Source organism: Salmo salar, chromosome ssa29 (assembly GCF_905237065.1).
Source record: "Salmo salar chromosome ssa29, Ssal_v3.1, whole genome shotgun sequence".
Classification (NCBI taxonomy): Eukaryota; Metazoa; Chordata; class Actinopteri; order Salmoniformes; family Salmonidae; genus Salmo; species Salmo salar.
This window is the reverse complement of record NC_059470.1, coordinates 38049730-38071654: the sequence shown is the minus strand read 5'-3', so window position 1 is coordinate 38071654 and position 21925 is coordinate 38049730. Positions and strand designations below refer to the sequence as shown.

Here is a 21925-nt window from a genome sequence, read left to right as displayed (position 1 = left end):
AGTAATGACTTGAGTCACATCTTTGAAACATTTTTACAATAAATACATTTTGTATCTTCTATACTAGCACTTCATTAAAACGAAGCAATGCTGTCACAAACTTGGCACATATCACTTTTATAAAAACATTTTTTTTTTTACATGATCTTGTTTGGTTAGGTGAGTTGTAGTATAGTAGATGAGGTGTCCCTGTGGCTCAGTTGGTAGAGCATGGTGTTTGTAACGCCAGGGTTGTGGGTTCGATTCCCACGGGGGGCCAGTACAAAAGAAAAAATGAGATGTATGCCCATGTTCACTACTGTAAGTCGCTCTGGATAAGACTAAATGACTAAAAATGTAAAAGGTGTATATTGCTATGTAAATGCTTGGCCATCCACAGTCTGTAGCCATGGAAACTACGACTCAATTCGCCACGTCGCCTCTAGTGGGCTTTTGCTCCGCTGCTAGTTAAAGTTTTTACTTGTCTTTTTTGTTGTTGATAATTAGCCATCACCAGTATGTTAACAAACCATTTTATGCGTTTGGAATATTAGTGCGTCGTATTATTATCTCTAGATAGCCTGTACAAGCTATCGTCCGGTATTTTAAAGCGGTAATGTACCCTACAGCCATCCCGAAGTTGGTAGACTTGACGCTGGGCTGCTCGGGTTACACCGGTATACAGTTAGGCCAAGGCGGCTATGGACCAGGACGACTGACCGGGGTCAAGCCGATACATGTTCATACATCAAGGAGAAAATTCCCTCAGAACGGTAAGGAGGAAATGCTTGTTATGTATGCTGAACGCGTTAAATCAGTTTCTGGTTTGGGTACCCGTGAAGAAACTGGCGTCTTGATTTTTAATTTTTTTTGTATGTCTAAAGTGGATGCAAGTAAGAGTATACAAGTGGTTAGGCGTTTTTAAAACAAATGTTGCTTAAAGACTAGAGAAGTAGTCAATTTCTTCTCAATCCTGACAATGGCATGCATTCTGTTCATGATCTGTGTGCAGTTAAATTAATAAGCATGCAAATGCCTTTGATTTATAACGCATGTGTCAGGAAGCAATTTATGTAAAATCTGCCGCGTTCCAAGTCGACTACAAAACCCACAATGCATTGCGGTTTCTTGAAAGGCTAGTTTAAGAGAAGTTACAGTAGTCGATATCCGAATGAGAAGTAGTTAGTGCAGTTTTAGGGATTTTACAACTAGCTATCAATGTAGGCGTTACAATCTCACCATATTCAACCTGGTAGAAATGGTTTTCCTAACTCAACTACGCGAGTCAGGTTGCTATGGCAACGCGCGTTGGCCTTGTCAGCCTGCAAGCAGGAAGACGGGGAGAACCGCTTTGCGCCATGGGAGTTGTAGTCATAAAAGGATATTATTCTGACGGCGTACTTTGAGGATATTTTTTTTTTAATTTGAAAGAATAATACTTTGTCATGAGGATATAGACAGATGTATATGTTCTAGACAACTATGCCTATACCATATATTGGCTCATTTGGCAATCTGGAGTGCAGGTAATTGTTTTAAAAGCGTTATGGCATGTTTGTTTGTTATCCGTTATCTCCAATTTTTTCTTTTATATCACCTTTATTGAACCAGGTAGGTAAGTTGAGAACAAGTTCTCATTTACAATGAGGAGAACCTTATCAAGTACAGGTTGACATATCCCTTTAAGGGCAAGGCATGCTGCTCTGTTTTGAGCCGTCTAACGGGTGTACTGACAGTCCATTATACATATGTCCAGAGCCAGGTTATATTACTGCGTCCCAAATGTCCCCCTTTCCCAGTGTGGTGCCAATAGGGTTCTGGTGATAGGTTTCCCTGTATAGTGCACTACTTATCACTCATTTTTGCCCGTTGCAGTCTCCTGTAGAGGGTTGACCTCATTTCATTAGCCAGCAGCTATAGCCAGCCTACCTAGTTTAATGCTTGGCCTCAGATAACGGAGCCGTGCCATCGTGGAATGCTCTGCCACCAGACAAAAAGCAAGTTTTAGATTTAAAAAAACAAATACAAAGACGTATCACAGCGCCTCTCCTCATTATTAAAATCTAACTGTACTCTATATAACAATATGATTGTGTATATGAATAGTGTGTAAATAGTATATATTATTTTCTTTCCAGTAATGCTTATTTAATTTTTATTTTGAAGTTAATGTAATATAATGTTTTTTCCTATAACGCTTCTGTACTTTCATGTATTTGTACGTTTTTAATGTGGACCCCAGGAAGAGTAGCTGCTGAATTTGCAGTGTCTCATCCTAATATATTAAATTAAAACACCTGTAGTGTGACTGATTCTACTATGCTGGTTCCACTTCCTTCACATCTTATAGCTGAATACCACAACATGCTTTTTTTTTTATTGTTGAAATTCTAGACTCCAGGGACCGAAAGGATTCCAACTGGAATGTAGAAGGGTAAGTAACGTTGTGTACAAGAGAATGTCTATGTCCCGAATGGCACCCTATTCCCTACATATTGCACTACTTTAGACCAGGTCCCAATGGCACCCTATTCCCTATATAGTGCACTACTTTTGATGTGCCCTGGTCGACCGTTTTCAAGTGTTAATTTCACGTGCACAAGTACAGTGAAATGCCTTTCATGCAAACTCAACCAACAATACAATAATCAATAACAATGTGAACTCAGCAAAAAAATGAAATAAGAAATGTTCCTTTTTCAGGACAATGTCTTTCAAAGATCATTTGTAAAAATCCAGATAACTTCACAGATCTTCATTGTGAAGGGTTTAAACACTGTTTCCCATGCTTGTTCAATGAACCATAAACAATTAATGAACATGCACCTGTGGAATGGTCGTTAAGACACTAACAGCTTACAGACGGTAGGCAATTAAGGTCACAGTTATGACAACTTAGGACACTAAAGAGGCCTTTCTACTGACTCTGAAAAACACCAAAAGGAAGATGCCCAGGGTCTCATCTGTGTGAACGTGCCTTTAGGCATGCTGCAAGGAGGCATGAGGACTGCAGATGTGGTCAGGGCAATAAATTGCAATGTCTACTGTGAGACGCCTAAGACAGAACTACAGGGAGACAGGACGGACACCTGATCGTCCTCGCAGTGGCAGACCACGTGTAACAACACCTGCACAGGATCGGTACATCTGAACATCACACCTGCGGGACAGGTACAGGATGGCAACAACAACTGCCCGAGTTACACCAGGAACCTACAATCCCTCCATCAGTGCTCAGACTGTCTGCCATAGGCTGAGAGAGGCTGAACTGAGGGCTTGTAGGCCTGTTGTAAGGCAGGTCCTCTCCAGACATCACCGGCAATAACGTCGCCTATGGGCACAAACCCACCGTCGCTGGACCAGACAGGACTGGCAAAAAGTGCTCTTCACTAACGAGTCACGGTTTTGTCACACCAGGGGTGATGGTCAGATTCGCGTTTATCGTCGAAGGAATGAGCGTTACACCGAGGCCTGTACTCTGGAGCGGGATCGATTTTGGAGGTGTAGGATCTGACATGGTCTGGGGCGGTGTATGACCGCATCATCGGACTGAGCTTGTTGTCATTGCAGGCAATCGCAACGCTGTGCGTTACAGGGAAGACATCCTCCTCCCTCATTCCCCCCAGAAATGTCCGGGAACTTGCAGGTGCCTTGGTGGAAGAGTAGGGTAACATCTCACAGCAAGAACTGGCAAATCTGGTGCAGTCCATGAGGAGGAGATGCACTGCAGTACTTAATGCAGCTGGTGGCCACACCAGATACTGACTGTTTGATTTTGACCCCCCCACCTTTGTTCAGGGACACTTTATTCAATTTATCTTAGTCACATATCTGTGGAACTTGTTCAGTTTATGTCCCAGTTGTTGAATCTTGTTTTGTTCATACAAATATTTACACATTTAAAGTTTGCTGAAAATAAACGTAGTTGACAGTGAGAGGACATTTTCTTTTTTTGCAGAGTTTATTTCTAGAAGAAGGGGAGAGAAAAAAAAGGAAATATATAATTCAAATTTAAGTAAGCATACTATATACAGGAAATATTTAAAAAGTCAGTTCCAATACCATATTTACATGTGCAGGGATGATGGAGGTAGATATGTATAGGGGGAAGGAGTCAGGGATACTGGAGTGATGGAGGTAGATATGTATAGGGGTGAGTGTACTACATGGGGTGTAGGGTGCCATTTGAGATGCGTGCACACACACAGTCAGGTTAGCCATATTATTAGGCACTACTCCATTCAGTTGAATGGATGTTAATTTGTGGCCTACTATTGAAATGTTATTTACATGTTCAGGTCTACTTCCTCCTTCCTGGGCAGAGAGGTGTCTCCTTTGTCCCGGCTGGGCTCCTCAGATAACTACCCAGAGAGAGACGTCTGTGGGAGTCACTTCCTGTTTGATAAGACATGGAAGAATGACAACAGGATGTATCCCAAGTATGATTTCAGAGGTATTTGTTTTAATTTTTTCCCCCCAATTGATTATTACTGTAAGATCCATGACCTTTTGGTGCGGCAGGTAGCCTTAGTGGTTAGTGTTGGGCCAGTAACCAAAAGGTTGCTAGATCGAATCCTTGAGTTCTGGCCCTGAACAAGGCAGTTAACCCACTGTTCCTAGGCTGTCATTGTAAATGAGAATTTGTTCTTAACTGACTTGCCTAGTTAAATAAATGTTGAGTAAAAAAAATACAATAAAAATGTGGTATACAGGAGTGAAGGCTCAGTTTGATGTTGGACACGTGTGACAACAGAGTCACCAGTAGATGGCGACCTCAGCATTTGTATTTTCCATCTGTCCAAGCTATTGACATTGGCAGGCTTGGTTGCAGCTGTCTTTTTGCGTGTGCGTGTGAACCCTTTTAGGCACTTGTTTTAGACCAGCGACATCCACGTCAAACTGGGGTTTTACCTTCTATGTGAGCCAATGTTGTTTTTCCATTTCCCACTCTTATCTTGTTGACATTTCTCTTAGTCAAGCTTACTTTTAGAATTAATTTCCCCACTCAGATGAGCGTCGTCCCATGAAGCCTAACGCCTCCATCCCTCCCCTGCCCAGAGACTACCAGATCCACCGGTCGGGCCACCGCCACCACTATACCCTCCACAAGGAGCTTTCCCATGCCCCTGCTCGCCCCCGTGCCTTTGGGTAAGCAGACCCCGCTTGACCTTCGGGTAACTAAGCAGCTCATCCGGAATACATTAATCCATCACTGTGCTTTGTGTCTCTACTGTCTGTAAATGCCAGTTGGACTCAGCCGTGTTTCAAATGAAACAGGCCCCAACTGACCAGGGGGGCCCCAACTGACCAGGGGGGCCCCCAGAGACAGTTTTTGACACAAACGGAAAAACGAACACTAATTGCCTGAAATTAAACCAAAGAATTTAAGGTATTTTTAACACCAGGTTATTCATTATCATAACACTTAATGTATGGAGGAAAATATCCCTTTTTGTGGGTAAGGGGCCACTCAATAGCATTTTGACCCCCCCCCAGTAGAAGTAGTAAAAATACTTTGTTATATTTTGAAAGCTTAGCAGGACAGGATAATAGTCAAATTCACGCACTTATCAAGAGAACGCGTGCTCATCCCTACTGCCTCTGGCTTGGCGGACTCACTAAGCACAAATGCATCTTTCGTAAATAATCTCTTGAGTGTTGGAGTGTTCCCTTGGCTATCTGTAAATGTTAACAAACCCCCCCAAAAAATGGTGCCATCTGCTTTGCATAATATAAGGAATTTTAAGTGATTTATATTTTTAAATTTTACTTTTGATACTTACGTATATTTTAGCAATTACATGCACTTTTTAATACTTAAGTATATTTCAAACCAAATACTTTTACTCAAGTAGTATTTTACTGGCTGACTTTTATTTGAGTAACTTTCTATTAAAATGGTGTAAAATAGTCATATGTTTGAGAAATTGAAGTTATAGCATTTTTGAGGTGTTTGTATTTTGCGCCACTCTCTACCATTGGCTATTGGTGAGGCGTTCCGCTAGCGGAACGTCTGTCCCTAACAGGTTTTAAGGTATCTTTACTTTTACTGAAGTATGACATTTGGGTGCTTTTTCCACCACTGTATTACACCGAGGGAGATTAGCTGGTAGGTTACAGTGTGTCTGACAATAGAAAGAGCCAGCCAAACCACTTCTGATTCAAAGTCGTAGTCTGTTGACTCTAATCTGACAGTCATTGGAGTTGAAGGTGTTTTTAAACAATTAAAAAACTTTGTGTGTGTGGAGTTGACGGTGTGTGTTGGGGTGTTGACGGTGTGTGTTGGGGTGTTGACGGTGTGTGTGTGGGGTTGACGGTGTGTGTTGGGGTGTTGACGGTGTGTGTGTGGGGTTGACGGTGTGTGTGTGGGGTTGACGGTGTGTGTTGGGGTGTTGACGGTGTGTGTGTGGAGTTGACGGTGTGTGTTGGGGTTGACGGTGTGTGTTGGGGTGTTGACGGTGTGTGTTGGGGTGTTGACGGTGTGTGTGTGGGGTTGACGGTGTGTGTTGGGGTGTTGACGGTGTGTGTGTGGGGTTGACGGTGTGTGTGTGGGGTTGACGGTGTGTGTGTGGGGTTGGGGTGTTGACGGTGTGTGTGTGGGGTTGACGGTGTGTGTGTGGGGTTGACGGTGTGTGTTGGGGGTGTTGACGGTGTGTGTGTGGGGTTGACGGTGTGTGTGTGGGGTTGACGGTGTGTGTTGGGGTGTTGACGGTGTGTGTGTGGGGTTGACGGTGTGTGTGTGGGGTTGACGGTGTGTGTGTGGAGTTGACGGTGTGTGTTGGGGTTGACGGTGTGTGTTGGGGTGTTGACGGTGTGTGTTGGGGTGTTGACGGTGTGTGTGTGGGGTTGACGGTGTGTGTTGGGGTGTTGACGGTGTGTGTGTGGGGTTGACGGTGTGTGTGTGGGGTTGACGGTGTGTGTGTGGGGTTGGGGTGTTGACGGTGTGTGTGTGGGGTTGACGGTGTGTGTGTGGGGTTGACGGTGTGTGTTGGGGGTGTTGACGGTGTGTGTTGGGGGTGTTGACGGTGTGTGTTGGGGGTGTTGACGGTGTGTGTTGGGGGTGTTGACGGTGTGTGTTGGGGTGTTGACGGTGTGTGTGGGGTTGACGGTGTGTGTGGGGTTGACGGTGTGTGTGGGGTTGACGGTGTGTGTGGGGTTGACGGTGTGTGTTGGGGTGTTGACGGTGTGTGTGGGGTTGACGGTGTGTGTTGGGGTGTTGACGGTGTGTGTTGGGGTGTTGACGGTGTGTGTGGGGTTGACGGTGTGTGTGTGGGGTTGACGGTGTGTGTGTGGGGTTGACGGTGTGTGTGTGGGGTTGATGGTGTGTGTGTGGGGTGTTGATGCTGTGTGTGTGGGGTTGACGGTGTGTGTTGGGGGTGTTGACGGTGTGTGTGGGGTTGACGGTGTGTGTGTGGGGTTGACGGTGTGTGTGTGGGGTTGACGGTGTGTGTGTGTGGGGTTGACGGTGTGTGTGTGGGGTTGACGGTGTGTGTGGGGTTGACGGTGTGTGTGGGGTTGACGGTGTGTGTGTGGGGTGTTGACGGTGTGTGTGTGGGGTTGACGGTGTGTGTGGGGTTGACGGTGTGTGTGGGGTTGACGGTGTGTGTGGGGTTGACGGTGTGTGTGGGGTTGACGGTGTGTGTGGGGTTGACGGTGTGTGTGTGTGGGGTTGACGGTGTGTGTGTGGGGTTGACGGTGTGTGTGTGGGGTTGACGGTGTGTGTGTGGGGTTGACGGTGTGTGTGGGGTGTTGACGGTGTGTGTGGGGTGTTGACGGTGTGTGTGGGGTGTTGACGGTGTGTGTGGGGTGTTGACGGTGTGTGTTGGGGGTGTTGACGGTGTGTGTGTGGGGTGTTGACGGTGTGTGTGTGGGGTGTTGACGGTGTGTGTGTGGGGTTGACGGTGTGTGTGGGGTGTTGACGGTGTGTGTTGGGGGTGTTGACGGTGTGTGTTGGGGGTGTTGACGGTGTGTGTGTTGGGGGTTGACGGTGGTGTGTTGGGGGGTTGACGGTGTGTGTGTTGGGGGTTGACGGTGTGTGTGTTGGGGGGTTGACGGTGTGTGTGTTGGGGGGTTGACGGTGTGTGTGTGGGGTTGACGGTGTGTGTGGGGTTGACGGTGTGTGTGGGGGTGTTGACGGTGTGTGTTGGGGGTGTTGACGGTGTGTGTGTTGGGGGTTGACGGTGTGTGTGTTGGGGGTTGACGGGGTGTGTGTGGGGTTGACGGTGTGTGTGTGGGGTTGACGGTGTGTGTGTGGGGTTGACGGTGTGTGTTGGGGGTGTTGACGGTGTGTGTTGGGGGTGTTGACGGTGTGTGTGTGGGGTTGACGGTGTGTGTGTGGGGTTGACGGTGTGTGTGTGGGGTTGACGGTGTGTGTGTGGGGTTGACGGTGTGTGTGTGGGGTTGACGGTGTGTGTGTGGTTGACGGTGTGTGTGTGGGGTTGACGGTGTGTGTGTGGGGTTGACGGTGTGTGTTGGGGTGTTGATGCTGTGTGTGTGGGGTTGACGGTGTGTGTGTGGGGTTGACGGTGTGTGTGTGGTTGACGGTGTGTGTGTGGGGTTGACGGTGTGTGTGTGGGGTGTTGATGCTGTGTGTGTGGGGTGTTGATGCTGTGTGTGTGGGGTTGACAGTGTGTGTGTGGGGTTGACGGTGTGTGTTGGGGTGTTGACGGTGTGTGTGTGGGGTTGACGGTGTTTGTGTGGGGTTGACGGTGTGTGTGTGGGGTTGACGGTGTGTGTGTGGGGTTGACGGTGTGTGTGTGGGGTTGACGGTGTGTGTGTGGGGTTGACGGTGTGTGTTGGGGTGTTGACGGTGTGTGTGTGGGGTTGACGGTGTGTGTGTGGGGTTGACGGTGTGTGTGGGGTTGACGGTGTGTGTGTGGGGTTGACGGTGTGTGTTGGGGTGTTGACGGTGTGTGTGTGGGGTTGACGGTGTGTGTGTGGGGTGTTGATGCTGTGTGTGTGGAGTTGACGGTGTGTGTGTGGGGTTGACGGTGTGTGTGTGGGGTTGACGGTGTGTGTTGGGGGTGGTGACGGTGTGTGTGGGGTTGACGGTGTGTGTGTGGGGTTGACGGTGTGTGTGTGGGGTTGACGGTGTGTGTGGGGTTGACGGTGTGTGTGTGGGGTTGACGGTGTGTGTGTGGGGTTGACGGTGTGTGTGGGGTTGACGGTGTGTGTGGGGTTGACGGTGTGTGTTGGGGTGTTGACGGTGTGTGTTGGGGTGTTGACGGTGTGTGTGTGGGGTTGACGGTGTGTGTTGGGGGTGTTGACGGTGTGTGTGTTGGGGGGTTGACGGTGTGTGTGGGGTTGACGGTGTGTGTGTGGGGTGTTGATGCTGTGTGTGTGGGGTTGATGGTGTGTGTTGTGGTGTTGATGCTGTGTGTGTGGGGTTGACGGTGTGTGTGTGGGGTTGACGGTGTGTGTTGGGGGTGTTGACGGTGTGTGTGTTGGGGGGTTGACGGTGTGTGTGGGGTTGACGGTGTGTGTGTGGGGTGTTGATGCTGTGTGTGTGGGGTTGACGGTGTGTGTTGGGGTGTTGATGCTGTGTGTTGGGGGTGTTGACGGTGTGTACCTCTGCCCTCCAGCTCTTATGAAGCCTATGACCTGACATCAGTTCCTGCCATCCTGCTGCCAGCTGCATCCTCGCTCAATGGGAGAAACCCCTTCTCCTCAGAAGGCTACAAGAACAGGTACCAGAGTATTGTTAAAGAACCATTACAGTGTTAAATATACATTATGTCTACATCCCATTACAGTATTAAATATACAGTATGTCAATATCCCATTTGCAACCCTATGACCTACAGCAAGTATTCACCCCTTAACTGTATACAGCCTGAACTTAAAATGGATTCAATTGAGATAGTGTGTCACCGGCCTACACACAATGCCCCATAATGTGGGGGCGGCAGGTAGCCTGGTGGTTAGATTGTTGAACTTGTAACCAAAAGGTTGCAAGATCGAATCCCCGAGCTGACAAGGTAAAAATCTGTCGTTCTGCCCTTGAACAAGGCCGTTAACCCACTGTTCCTAGGCCGTCATTGAAAATAAGAATTTGTTCTTAACTGACTTGCCTAGTTAAAGGTAAAATAAAAAAATTAAAAATGTCAAAGTGGAATTATGGTTTGAGAAATAATTACAAATTTTACTGAACAAAAATATAAACACATGTACGTTTTTGGTCCCATCTTTCATGAGCTGAAATAAAAGATCCCAGAAATTTACCATGCGCTCAAAAAGCTTATTTCTCTACAAATGTTGTGTAACAAATTTGTTTACATCCCTGTTAGTGAGCATTTCTCCTTTGCCAAGATAATCCATCCACATGACAGGTGTGGCATATCAACAACCTGATTAAACAGCATGATAGTTACACAGCTGCACCTTGTGCTGGGGGGCAATTAAAAAGCCACTCTAAAATGTGCAGTTTAGTCCCACAGCACAATGCCGCAGATGTCTTAAGTTTTTTGAGGGAGCGTGGATTTGGAATGCTGACTGCAGGAATGTCCACCAGAGCTGTTGCCAGAGAATTTGAAGTTCATTTCTCTACCATAAGCTGCCTCCAATGTCATTTTAGAGAATTTGGGAGTACGTCCAACCGGTCTCAAAACCGCAGACCAGGACCTCCACATCCGACTTCACCTGCGGGATCGTCTGCGACCAGCCACCCGGACAACTGATGAATCTGAGGATTATTTTCTGTCTAATAAAGCCCTTTAGTGGCGAAAAACTCATTCTGATTGGCTGAGCCTGGCTCCCCAGTGGGTGGGCCTATCCCCTCCCAGGTCCACCCATGGCTGTGCCTCTGCTCAGTCATGTAAAATCCATAGATTAGGGTCTAATTTATTTATTTCAATTCTCTGATTTCCTTATCAAATCAATTGTATTTGTCACATGTACGTGTTTAGCAGATGTTATTGCAGGTGTAGCAAAATGCTTGTGTTTCTAGCTCCAACAGTGCAGTAATATCTAACACTCCCCATCTAAAGGAATGGAATTAATAATATATAAATATTTGGACGAGCTATGTCAAAGCAGCATAGACTAAGATAGAGTAGGATAGAATACAGTATATTCATATGAGATGAGTAATGCAAAATATGTAAACATTATTAAAGTGACTAGTGTTCCATTATTAAAGTGGCCAGTGATTTCAAACCTATGTATATAAGGCCGCAGCATCTAATGTGCTAGTGGCTATTTAACAGTCTGATGGCCTTGAGATAGAAGCCGTTTTTCAGTCTCTGAGGCCAATGTAACTGTTTTAAAAGTCACCAGAGTTGAATGGTTGTGATGGGAGAAAACTGAGTATGGATCAACAACATTGTAGTTACTCCACAATACTAAACCTAAATGACAGTGAAAAGAAGGAAGCCTGTACAGAATAAAAAATATTCCAAAACATGCATCCTGTTTGCAATAAGACACTAAAGTAAAACTGCAACAATTTTTGCAAAGAAATTCACTTTATGTCCTGAATACAAAGTATTATGTTTGGGGCAAATCCAACACATCACTGAGTACCACACTTCAAATGTTCAAGCATGGTGGAGGCTGCATCATGTTATTGGTATGCTTGTCATCGGCAAGGACTACGGAGTTTTCAACAGGACAATAACATAAAACACAAGGCCAAATCCACACTGGAGTTTCTTACCAAGATGACGTTGAAGGTTCCTGAGTGGCCTAGTTACAATTTTGCCTTATATTTCCTCACCTATGGCAGGAATGAATGGCTGTCTAGCAATGATCAACAACCAACTTGACAGAGCTGGAATAATAAAAAAATAAGAATAATATTGTACAATCCAGGTGTTCTAAGCCTTTAGAAACTTAGCCTGAAGGACACAGATTTAATCGCTGCCTAAGATGATTCTAACATGTATTGACTCAGGGAGTGTGAATAATTTTTGTAAATGAGATATTTTGGTATTTGCAAACATTTCAAAATAAATTTTCGTTGTCATTATAGGGTATTGTGTGTAGATGGATGAGATAAAAAAAAAATAATATATTTAATCCATTTTGAATTCCGGCTGTAACACAACAAAATGTGGAATAAGTCAAAGGGTATGAATACTCCTTGAAGGCCCAAAGGACCAAACGACACTCCATAGTGTTTGGTCAAATGTGCTGCACGATATGGGACCCTCGTACTCAAATCTGGACCTCGAAGCCAGTTCCACTGCTTTAAACGGGCACTGATTTAGACCTGGGACACTAGGTGGGTGTAATTAATTATCAGTTAGAACAGAAAACCCATCTGGCTCTGGACTTCGTAGGGTAAGAGTTGAATTCCCCTGACGAATAGGGAATAGGTTGCCATTTGAGATGCATATCTACAGTATATAGAGTATGCTAGTACCATATGTAGCATAACATCACTAGTTTTGGTGGTAACTTGTCTTGTTGCTCATTCTGTTCTCAGACCAAGAGTAAATAACAGAACCTGCAGTCTTTTCACAATAGGAGCTAATCAGAAATGTAAGTATAATTTAAAAAGCAAAAAAAAAAAAAAGTATTAAGTGAAGTAGACATTTGTCTGAAGCGGGGAAAAAGAGAGTGAGTTCACATGAGCCCCACAATGCTTATTTCACCCATGCTATACCAAGGTTTTCCAGCACACGGCGTTGTCCTACTACAGTAGCTATGTTTGTCTATTGTCCTTCAATGTGTATGCAGGTTTCTTAGAATTAAAACCTTCTCAAACAGCCTAATTCATACTCTTAAGAGGTTATTCCACAATAATGTGATTAGTACTGCATAAAAGTTAAAGTATTGGATTCTTCACACACCACACTAATCCCATTCCACTGTTTTCAGGCTTTTTTTTTGTAATATATGAAAACAAGCTTTGCTTTTAAACGTACAAGATCACCATGCTTGATTGGGCGAACTGTTTTGTCTTGTTGTAATGTGGTGCCTGCCTGTATTTCCTTAAACCTCTATATTTAGCAGTACATGTCATTGAGAAAAAAAATACAGTATATATCATAAAATATTTTTTTGGGGGGTCAGTAGGTGCCCAACATAAAACCTGGTTGTGTGTAGTACACAGTCACTCATATACAGTGGCTTCAGAAAGTATTCATACCTCTTGACCTTTTATATATTTTGTTGTTACAGCCTGAATAAAAAAATGGATGAAATATATGTTTTTCTCTCACCCATATACACACAATACTCCATTAGGACAAACTGAAAACATGTTTTAATTTTTTTTATTTTTAGCAAATGTATTGAAAATACAGAAAGACCTAATTTTAAATAAGTATTCACACCCCTGAGTCGAAACTTTGTAGAAGCACCTTTTGCTGGTGATTACAACTTTCAGCCATCTTGGATATGTCTCTATCAGCTTTGCACATCTGGATTTGGGGATTTTCTCCCATTCTTCCTTGCAGATTTTTTTCAAGCTCTTTTAAGTTAGATGGGGGAGTGTGGTGAACAACAATCTTCAAGTCTTTCCACAAATTTTCAATGGGATTCAAGTCTGGGCTTTGGCTGGGCCACTCGAGGACTTTCAGATTCTTGTTCTGAAGCCAATCCAGTCTTACTTTGGCTGTATACTTTGGGCCATTGTCCTGTTGGAACAAAGGTCATTTGCACTCTGAAGCAGGTTCTCATCAAGGATTTGTATGTATTTGGCTGAATTCATTTTTCACTCTATCCTTACCAGTTTCAGAGTCCCTGTCGCTCTAAAGCATCCCCCCATATGCTGCCACCACCATGCTTCACGGTAGGGAGAGTGTTAGACAGGTGATGAGCTGTGCCTGGTTTTCTCCAGACATAGCGCTTTGCATTCAGGCCAAAGAGTTACATTTTTGTCTCGTTATACCACAGAATCTTTTGCATTATGATGTAGCTTTTTACAAACTACAGGTGTGCTGTCATGTGCCTATTTCTCAGGAGTGGCTTGCGTCGAGCCACTCATAAAGCCCAGATTGATGAAGCACCATAGAGAATGTTGTCCATCTGGCAGTTTCTCCCATCTCAGCCAAGGAACTCTGTAGTTCTGTCAGATTGATCAATGGAAGAGTAGCTGCTGCTTTGGCAGTGGGGATCCATAATAAATAGAAATACAAAATGGGTTCTTGGGTTTTCTTTCTGGCCAAGATCCTTCTGGCCCGGTTGCTCAGTTTGGTCGGACGTCCAGCTCTAAGTAGTCTGTGTAATTCAATGTTTTTTCCATTTACCCAATTATGTTCTTGGAAACATTCAACACTCTAGAAATAGAATTGTGATGAGGTGAATAAAACTATCTCAGAGATCTGCAGACAGTTCCTTGGACTTCATGGTTTAGTTCCTGCTCTGACATGCACTGTCAACTGTAGGACCTTATATAGACAGGTATGCTTCTAAATCATGTCCAAACAATTTAATTGGCCTCAGGTGAACTCCAATCATGTTGTAGTGACATCTCAAGGACGATCGAAGGAAATTTGGATGCACCTGAGCTCAATTTGGACTGTCGTGGCAAAAGTGGTGTGAATACTTAGTGTATTTAAATGAGATTTCTGTATTAAATTTTCCAAACATTTGCAAAAATGTCTAAAAATATGTTTTTTTTTTGTCATTATGTGGTATTGTGTGTAGATGGGTGGGGGAAAAAACATCTATTCAATGCGATTGGAATTCAGGCTGTAACACAGCAAAATGTGGAATAAGGTGGATGAATACTTTCTGAAGGTCTATAGAGCCTGTCTGCATTCCTGATTTTTGTAACTGTTAGCTTACCTAGCTCAGAAATGCTTGTTTTGCAAACATGATCCTGTTTTATCTGTTTTTACTGTGATCCAATGGCCAGTTTATTACCTTTGTCAAATGAATATGTAGCTTAAAGTTGTGTGTATTTGTATTTATTTTTGCATCAAAGATGGTGGCGCTACAATAATAAAAATGTACAATAGGCCTAGTAAAAGCTAAACAGTTAACCAGAGGGTACAATATTTGTTTTGAATTGGCTATAACTAGTTATTATTCTGTTCTCTATCATATTTTATAGGCCTACCTGCTACCGCAATGTCCGACTGTCGATAGCCCACTCATCTCTGGATAAGAGCGTCTGCTAAATGACTTAAATGTAATGTAAATGTAATCTCAAACAAACGCAGGTGATCCGCGTTCCAACGCAGACGCGCTAAAGTGTCCTTCTCATCCCGGCTGATATGTTGATTTTGATTTGATTGATAATTATTTTTTTTTAAACTGTGCCTCAATAAATAACATTAACAGAAATTATGAAATTAATTTGCATCACCGTTGTCAGTTAGCATTGTCCATTGATGCTACAAAAAGGTAGCACATCGTTGGTTCTTAACGGGCGGAAATGAACGAGAGCGATTTCAATTATACATGTAATAAAAACTGTTGCACCTACAAGCCTATTCAGTCCAAATGGATCCAAGTATAATTGTCGTCTTATCTTATGGATGCTGTTTTCATTCGACATCTAGAATTTGAGTTAGGTTTGGGCAAAAAATTGTCTGATGATAAAATCCAGTTTAGCGGTACTTTGATTTGAGAATTTTCCTCGACATTGGTGTCATATTGGTTTAGATATAATGGTAGGGAGATTTGAATATTACATAGTTACATACAGTTGAAGTCGGAAGTTTACATACACTTATGTTGGAGTCATTTAAAACTCGTTTTCAACCACTCCACAAATGTATTGTTAACAAACTATAGTTTTGGCAAGTGGGTTAGGACATCTACTTTGTGCATGACCCAAGTAATTTTTCCAACAATTGTTTAAAGACAGATTATTTCACTTATAATTCACTGTATCACAATTCCAGTGGGTCAGATGTTTACATACACTAAGTTGACTGTGCCTTTAAACAGCTTGGAAAATTCCAGAAAATGATGTCATGGCTTTATAAGCTTCTGATAGGCTAATTGACATCATTTGAGTCAATTGGAGGTATACCTGTGGATGTATTTCAAGGCCTACCTTCAAACTCAGTGCCTCTTTGCTTGACATCATGGGAAAATCAAAAGAAATCAGCCAAAACCTCAAAATTGTAGACCTCCACAGGTCTGTTTCATCCTTGTACAAACAGTAGTACGCAAGTATAAACACCATGGGACCACGCAGCTGTCATACCGCTCAGGAAGGAGACGCGTTCTGTCTCCTAGAGATGAACGTACTTTGGTGCGAAAAGTGCAAATCAATCCCAGAACAACAGCAAAGGACCTTGTGAAGATGCTGGAGGAAACGGGTACAAAAGTATCTATATCCCCAGTAATACGAGTCCTATATCGACATAACCTGAAAGGCCGCTCAGCAAGGAAGAAGCCACTGCTCCAAAACCACCATAAAAAAGCCGGACTACGGTTTGCAACTGCACATAGGGACAAAGATCGTACTTTTTGGAGAAATGTCCTCTGGTCTGATGAAACAAAAATAGAACTGTTTGGCCATAATGATCATCGTTACGATTGGAGGAAAAAGGGGGAAGCTTGCAAGCTGAAGAACACCATCCCAACCGTGAAGCATGGGGGTGGCAGCATCATGTTGTGGGGGTGCTTTGCTGCAGGAGAGACTGGTGCACTTCACAAAGTAGATGGCATCATGAGGACGGACAATTATGTGGATATATTGAAGCAACATCTCAAGACATCAGTCAGGAATTTAAAGCTTGGTCGCAAATGTGTCTTCCAAATGGACAATGACCCCGAGCATACTTCCAAAGTTGTGACAAAATGGCTTAAGGACAACAAAGTCAAGGTATTGGAGTGGCCATCACAAGCCCTGACCTCAATCCTATAGAAAATCTGTGGGCAGAACTGAAAAAGTGTGTGCGAGCAAGGAGGCCTACAAACCTGACTCAGTTACACCAGCTCTGTCAGGAGGAATGGGACAAAATTGCCCAGAATTCACCCAACTTATTGTGGGAAGCTTGTGGAAGGCTACCCAAAATGTTTGACCCAAGTTAAACAATTTAAAGGAAATGCTACCAAATACTAATTGAGTGTATGTAAACTTCTGACCCACTGGGAATTTAAACCTTATGTAACCAGTAGCTATTGTTTCCATACCATTGTCTTTAAAATACTGAAACTTTTTAATAAGGCCTCTATGAAAAGACTGTGTGTAAAGGAAAACCCATAGACCTGTATCCTTCCATGAACCCAGTGCCCTCATAATCCGTCCCTTGTGATTTGTTTTCTAGCTTCCCTGAAGGTGTCTGTGTGTCTTCCTAACACTTTCTTACTGTAGTTTTTATTTTATTTGGTATCCTAACTGTTCTCTCTGTTCCTCCTCCAGTTCATAGACTGTTCTCTCTGTTCCTCTTCCAGTTCATAGACTGTTCTCCCTGTTCCTCTTCCAGTTCATAGACTGTTCTCTCTGTTCCTCCTCCAGTTCATAGACTGTTCTCTCTGTTCCTCCAGTCCAGTTCATAGACTGTTCTCTCTGTTCCTCATCCAGTTCATAGACTGTTCTCTCTGTTCCTCTTCCAGTTCATAGACTGTTCTCTCTGTTCCTCCTCCAGTTCATAGACTGTTCTCTCTGTTCCTCTTCCAGTTCATAGACTGTTCTCTCTGTTCCTCTTCCAGTTCATAGACTGTTCTCTCTGTTCCTCCTCCAGTTCATAGACTGTTCTCTCTGTTCCTCCAGTCCAGTTCATAGACTGTTCTCTCTGTTCCTCTTCCAGTTCATAGACTGTTCTCCCTGTTCCTCTTCCAGTTCATAGACTGTTCTCTCTGTTCCTCCTCCAGTTCATAGACTGTTCTGTCTGTTCCTCCAGTCCAGTTCATAGACTGTTCTGTCTGTTCCTCATCCAGTCTAGTTGTAGACTGTTCTGTCTGTTCCTCATCCAGTCTAGTTGTAGACTGTTCTGTCTGTTCCTCATCCAGTCTAGTTGTAGACTGTTCTGTCTGTTCCTCATCCAGTCTAGTTGTAGACTGTTCTGTCTGTTCCTCATCCAGTCTAGTTGTAGACTGTTCTGTCTGTTCCTCATCCAGTCTAGTTGTAGACTGTTCTGTCTGTTCCTCATCCAGTCTAGTTGTAGACTGTTCTGTCTGTTCCTCCTCCAGTCTATTTGTAGACTGTTCTGTCTGTTCCTCCTCCAGTCTAGTTGTAGACTGTTCTGTCTGTTCCTCATCCAGTCTAGTTGTAGACTGTTCTGTCTGTTCCTCATCCAGTCTAGTTGTAGACTGTTCTGTCTGTTCCTCATCCAGTCTAGTTGTAGACTGTTCTGTCTGTTCCTCCTCCAGTCTAGTTGTAGACTGTTCTGTCTGTTCCTCATCCAGTCTAGTTGTAGACTGTTCTGTCTGTTCCTCCTCCAGTCTAGTTGTAGACTGTTCTGTCTGTTCCTCATCCAGTCTAGTTGTAGACTGTTCTGTCTGTTCCTCATCCAGTCTAGTTGTAGACTGTTCTGTCTGTTCCTCATCCAGTCTAGTTGTAGACTGTTCTGTCTGTTCCTCATCCAGTCTAGTTGTAGACTGTTCTGTCTGTTCCTCATCCAGTCTAGTTGTAGACTGTTCTGTCTGTTCCTCATCCAGTCTAGTTGTAGACTGTTCTGTCTGTTCCTCCTCCAGTCTAGTTGTAGACTGTTCTGTCTGTTCCTCCTCCAGTCTAGTTGTAGACTGTTCTGTCTGTTCCTCATCCAGTCTAGTTGTAGACTGTTCTGTCTGTTCCTCATCCAGTCTAGTTGTAGACTGTTCTGTCTGTTCCTCATCCAGTCTAGTTGTAGACTGTTCTGTCTGTTCCTCATCCAGTCTAGTTGTAGACTGTTCTGTCTGTTCCTCATCCAGTCTAGTAGTAGACTGTTCTGTCTGTTCCTCATCCAGTCTAGTTGTAGACTGTTCTGTCTGTTCCTCATCCAGTCTAGTTGTAGACTGTTCTGTCTGTTCCTCATCCAGTCTAGTTGTAGACTGTTCTGTCTGTTCCTCATCCAGTCTAGTTGTAGACTGTTCTGTCTGTTCCTCATCCAGTCTAGTTGTAGACTGTTCTGTCTGTTCCTCATCCAGTCTAGTTGTAGACTGTTCTGTCTGTTTCTCATCCAGTCTAGTTGTAGACTGTTCTGTCTGTTCCTCCTCCAGTCTAGTTGTAGACTGTTCTGTCTGTTCCTCATCCAGTCTAGTTGTAGACTGTTCTGTCTGTTCCTCATCCAGTCTAGTTGTAGACTGTTCTGTCTGTTCCTCATCCAGTCTAGTTGTAGACTGTTCTGTCTGTTCCTCATCCAGTCTAGTTGTAGACTGTTCTGTCTGTTCCTCATCCAGTCTAGTTGTAGACTGTTCTGTCTGTTCCTCATCCAGTCTAGTTGTAGACTGTTCTGTCTGTTCCTCATCCAGTCTAGTTGTAGACTGTTCTGTCTGTTCCTCATCCAGTCTAGTTGTAGACTGTTCTGTCTGTTCCTCATCCAGTCTAGTTGTAGACTGTTCTGTCTGTTCCTCATCCAGTCTAGTTGTAGACTGTTCTGTCTGTTCCTCATCCAGTCTAGTTGTAGACTGTTCTCTCTGTTCCTCATCCAGTCTAGTTGTAGACTGTTCTCTCTGTTCCTCATCCAGTCTAGTTGTAGACTGTTCTGTCTGTTCCTCATCCAGTCTAGTTGTAGACTGTTCTGTCTGTTCCTCATCCAGTCTAGTTGTAGACTGTTCTGTCTGTTCCTCCTCCAGTCTAGTTGTAGACTGTTCTGTCTGTTCCTCCTCCAGTCTAGTTGTAGACTGTTCTCTCTGTTCCTCATCCAGTCTAGTTGTAGACTGTTCTGTCTGTTCCTCATCCAGTCTAGTTGTAGACTGTTCTGTCTGTTCCTCATCCAGTCTAGTTGTAGACTGTTCTGTCTGTTCCTCCTCCAGTCTAGTTGTAGACTGTTCTCTCTGTTCCTCATCCAGTCTAGTTGTAGACTGTTCTGTCTGTTCCTCATCCAGTCTAGTTGTAGACTGTTCTCTCTGTTCCTCATCCAGTCTAGTTGTAGACTGTTCTCTCTGTTCCTCATCCAGTCTAGTTGTAGACTGTTCTGTCTGTTCCTCATCCAGTCTAGTTGTAGACTGTTCTGTCTGTTCCTCATCCAGTCTAGTTGTAGACTGTTCTGTCTGTTCCTCATCCAGGACAGTCGGATCATGATGCTTGATCAGACTCTGTTTTGTTTCTAGTCCAGTGTTCCTCATATCACACATGACCAGCTCAACATTTTAGCCCTCTCATCCACGAAGGAGTCTTTTGGACTGTACATATCACTTGGTCTCCTAACTTTCCTCTGTGTTCCTCCTCCAGCCCAGTCGTACCCAGACCCGGTAAGCGGAGCCCCGTCAGCCACAATCATCCAGAGACTGTCTGAGATCGCTTCTCTGGAGGGAGAAACGGTCAGGCGGGAGAAGATGAAGAAGATTAGGAAGAACAGGAGGCAGGACTCCTGATGCAACCTGTCTATCAGCCAATGAAGAGAGCAGAGGTCACAGTTAAAAGCTGTGACCCCATACGCAGTGCCAATGCCACCTGAACAAATAAAACATTTTGGGAAAATATAAACCTTTTTTCTTGTTTAAAAATAATCTAACTTTGTAAAAGCTTGTTGGTGCTATGTAATAGCAAAGTGTAAATTCAATATTTTGACTTATACCACCGTTCAAATTTAGGGGTCACTTAGACTTGTTTTTTGTAAGAAAAACTTTTTTTTTTTTGTCCATTAAAATAACATCAAATTGATCAGAAATACAGTGTAGACATTGTTAATGTTGTAAATGACTATTGTAGCTGGAAACTGCTGATTTTTAATGGAACATCTACATAGGGGCACAGAGGTCCATTATCAGCAACCATCACTCCTGTGTTCCAACGGCACGTTGTGTTAGCTAATCCAAGTGTATCATTTTAAAAAGGCTAATTGATCATTACATATATATATAATGCACTAATGTTGACCAGGGCCCTATTCCCTATATAGTGCACTACTTTTGACCAGAGCCCTATTCCCTATATAGTGCACTACTTTAGACCAGGGCCCTATTCCCTATATAGTGCACTACTGTTGACCAGGGCCCTATTCCCTATATAGTGCACTACTTTTGACCAGAGCCCTATTCCCTGTATAGTTTACTACTTTTGACCAGGGCCCTATTCCCTATATAGTGCGCTACTTTTGACCAGAGCCCTATTCCCTATATAGTGCGTTACTTTTTGACCAGGGCCCTATTCTCTATATAGTGCACTACCTATTGACCAAGGCCCATAGGGACACTATATAGTAAATAGTGTGCCAATTGGGACATTGACAAGAGTGCATTCCATATCACCAATATAGAGACCACATTTTTCCCACAGGACCAGGAATGTGGCCTTTCCTCACTAAGTAGGCTACATTGTGGCGTTGCAGTACTGTACAGACACAACTATACCATTGAATAGACTTCATTGTGTTCAATAATGAGGCCCCTCACACACACACACACACACATCTATTGTATCTTGTTTTGTGTCGGGTTGAGATGAGGAGAGAATCAGTTGCGTGGCGGGAGATTCAATGAACTGTTACATTGGCGAGGGAGGGACATGACGGGGCTGAAACAGCCTCGAGAAGGTGTTCATCAGTAAATGCACACATGTACAAAACAGATAGCAGGAATCGCTACCCCTCCATTACCCACAGTGAATTGACTCACTGCAGAGAGTGTGTGCAGTAAAACTACATTTGATCGCAAACATTGTGCTAACGACTGACAACACAGAGCCTGGAGGAGAGAAGCTAATGACTGACAACTTACTGACAACATTTCACATTTTAGTCATTTAGCAGACGCTCTTGTCCAGAGCAACTTACAGTAGTGAACATGAGCATACATTTCATTTCATGCACTGGCCCCCCCGTGGGAATCGAACCCACAACCCTGGTGTTGCAAACACCATGCTCTACCAACTGAGCCACATGGAATCCATAAACACAGTGACAACTTACTGACAACACGCTGACAACTTACTGACAACACGCTGACAACTTACTGA

General features: G+C 44.0%; 1 protein-coding gene and 1 non-coding gene across 4 annotated transcripts; both read left to right on the top strand.

Annotated features, from left to right (window-relative positions):
- Positions 1-52: 52 nt before the first annotated feature.
- On the top strand, positions 53-20451 carry cssa29h8orf89 (chromosome ssa29 C8orf89 homolog). Of its 3 annotated transcripts, none has more exons than XM_045710999.1 (7): positions 53-752; positions 2374-2413; positions 4302-4432; positions 4989-5127; positions 9561-9665; positions 12404-12459; positions 20201-20451. In XM_045710999.1, the coding sequence occupies exons 1-7, from the start codon at positions 596-598 to the stop codon at positions 20341-20343; spliced, it is 771 nt and encodes a 256-aa protein (XP_045566955.1). In that variant the 5' UTR covers positions 53-595; the 3' UTR covers positions 20344-20451. The 3 variants fall into 3 exon arrangements, with proteins under 3 accessions (XP_045566955.1, XP_014037296.1, XP_045566956.1); XM_014181821.2 differs by having other exon boundaries at positions 4278-4432; XM_045711000.1 differs by lacking the exon at positions 12404-12459 and having other exon boundaries at positions 4278-4432.
- trnat-ugu (transfer RNA threonine (anticodon UGU)) lies at positions 186-258 on the top strand. Its single transcript has one exon. It is a non-coding gene; the product is annotated as a tRNA-Thr (tRNA).
- Positions 20452-21925: the final 1474 nt, after the last annotated feature.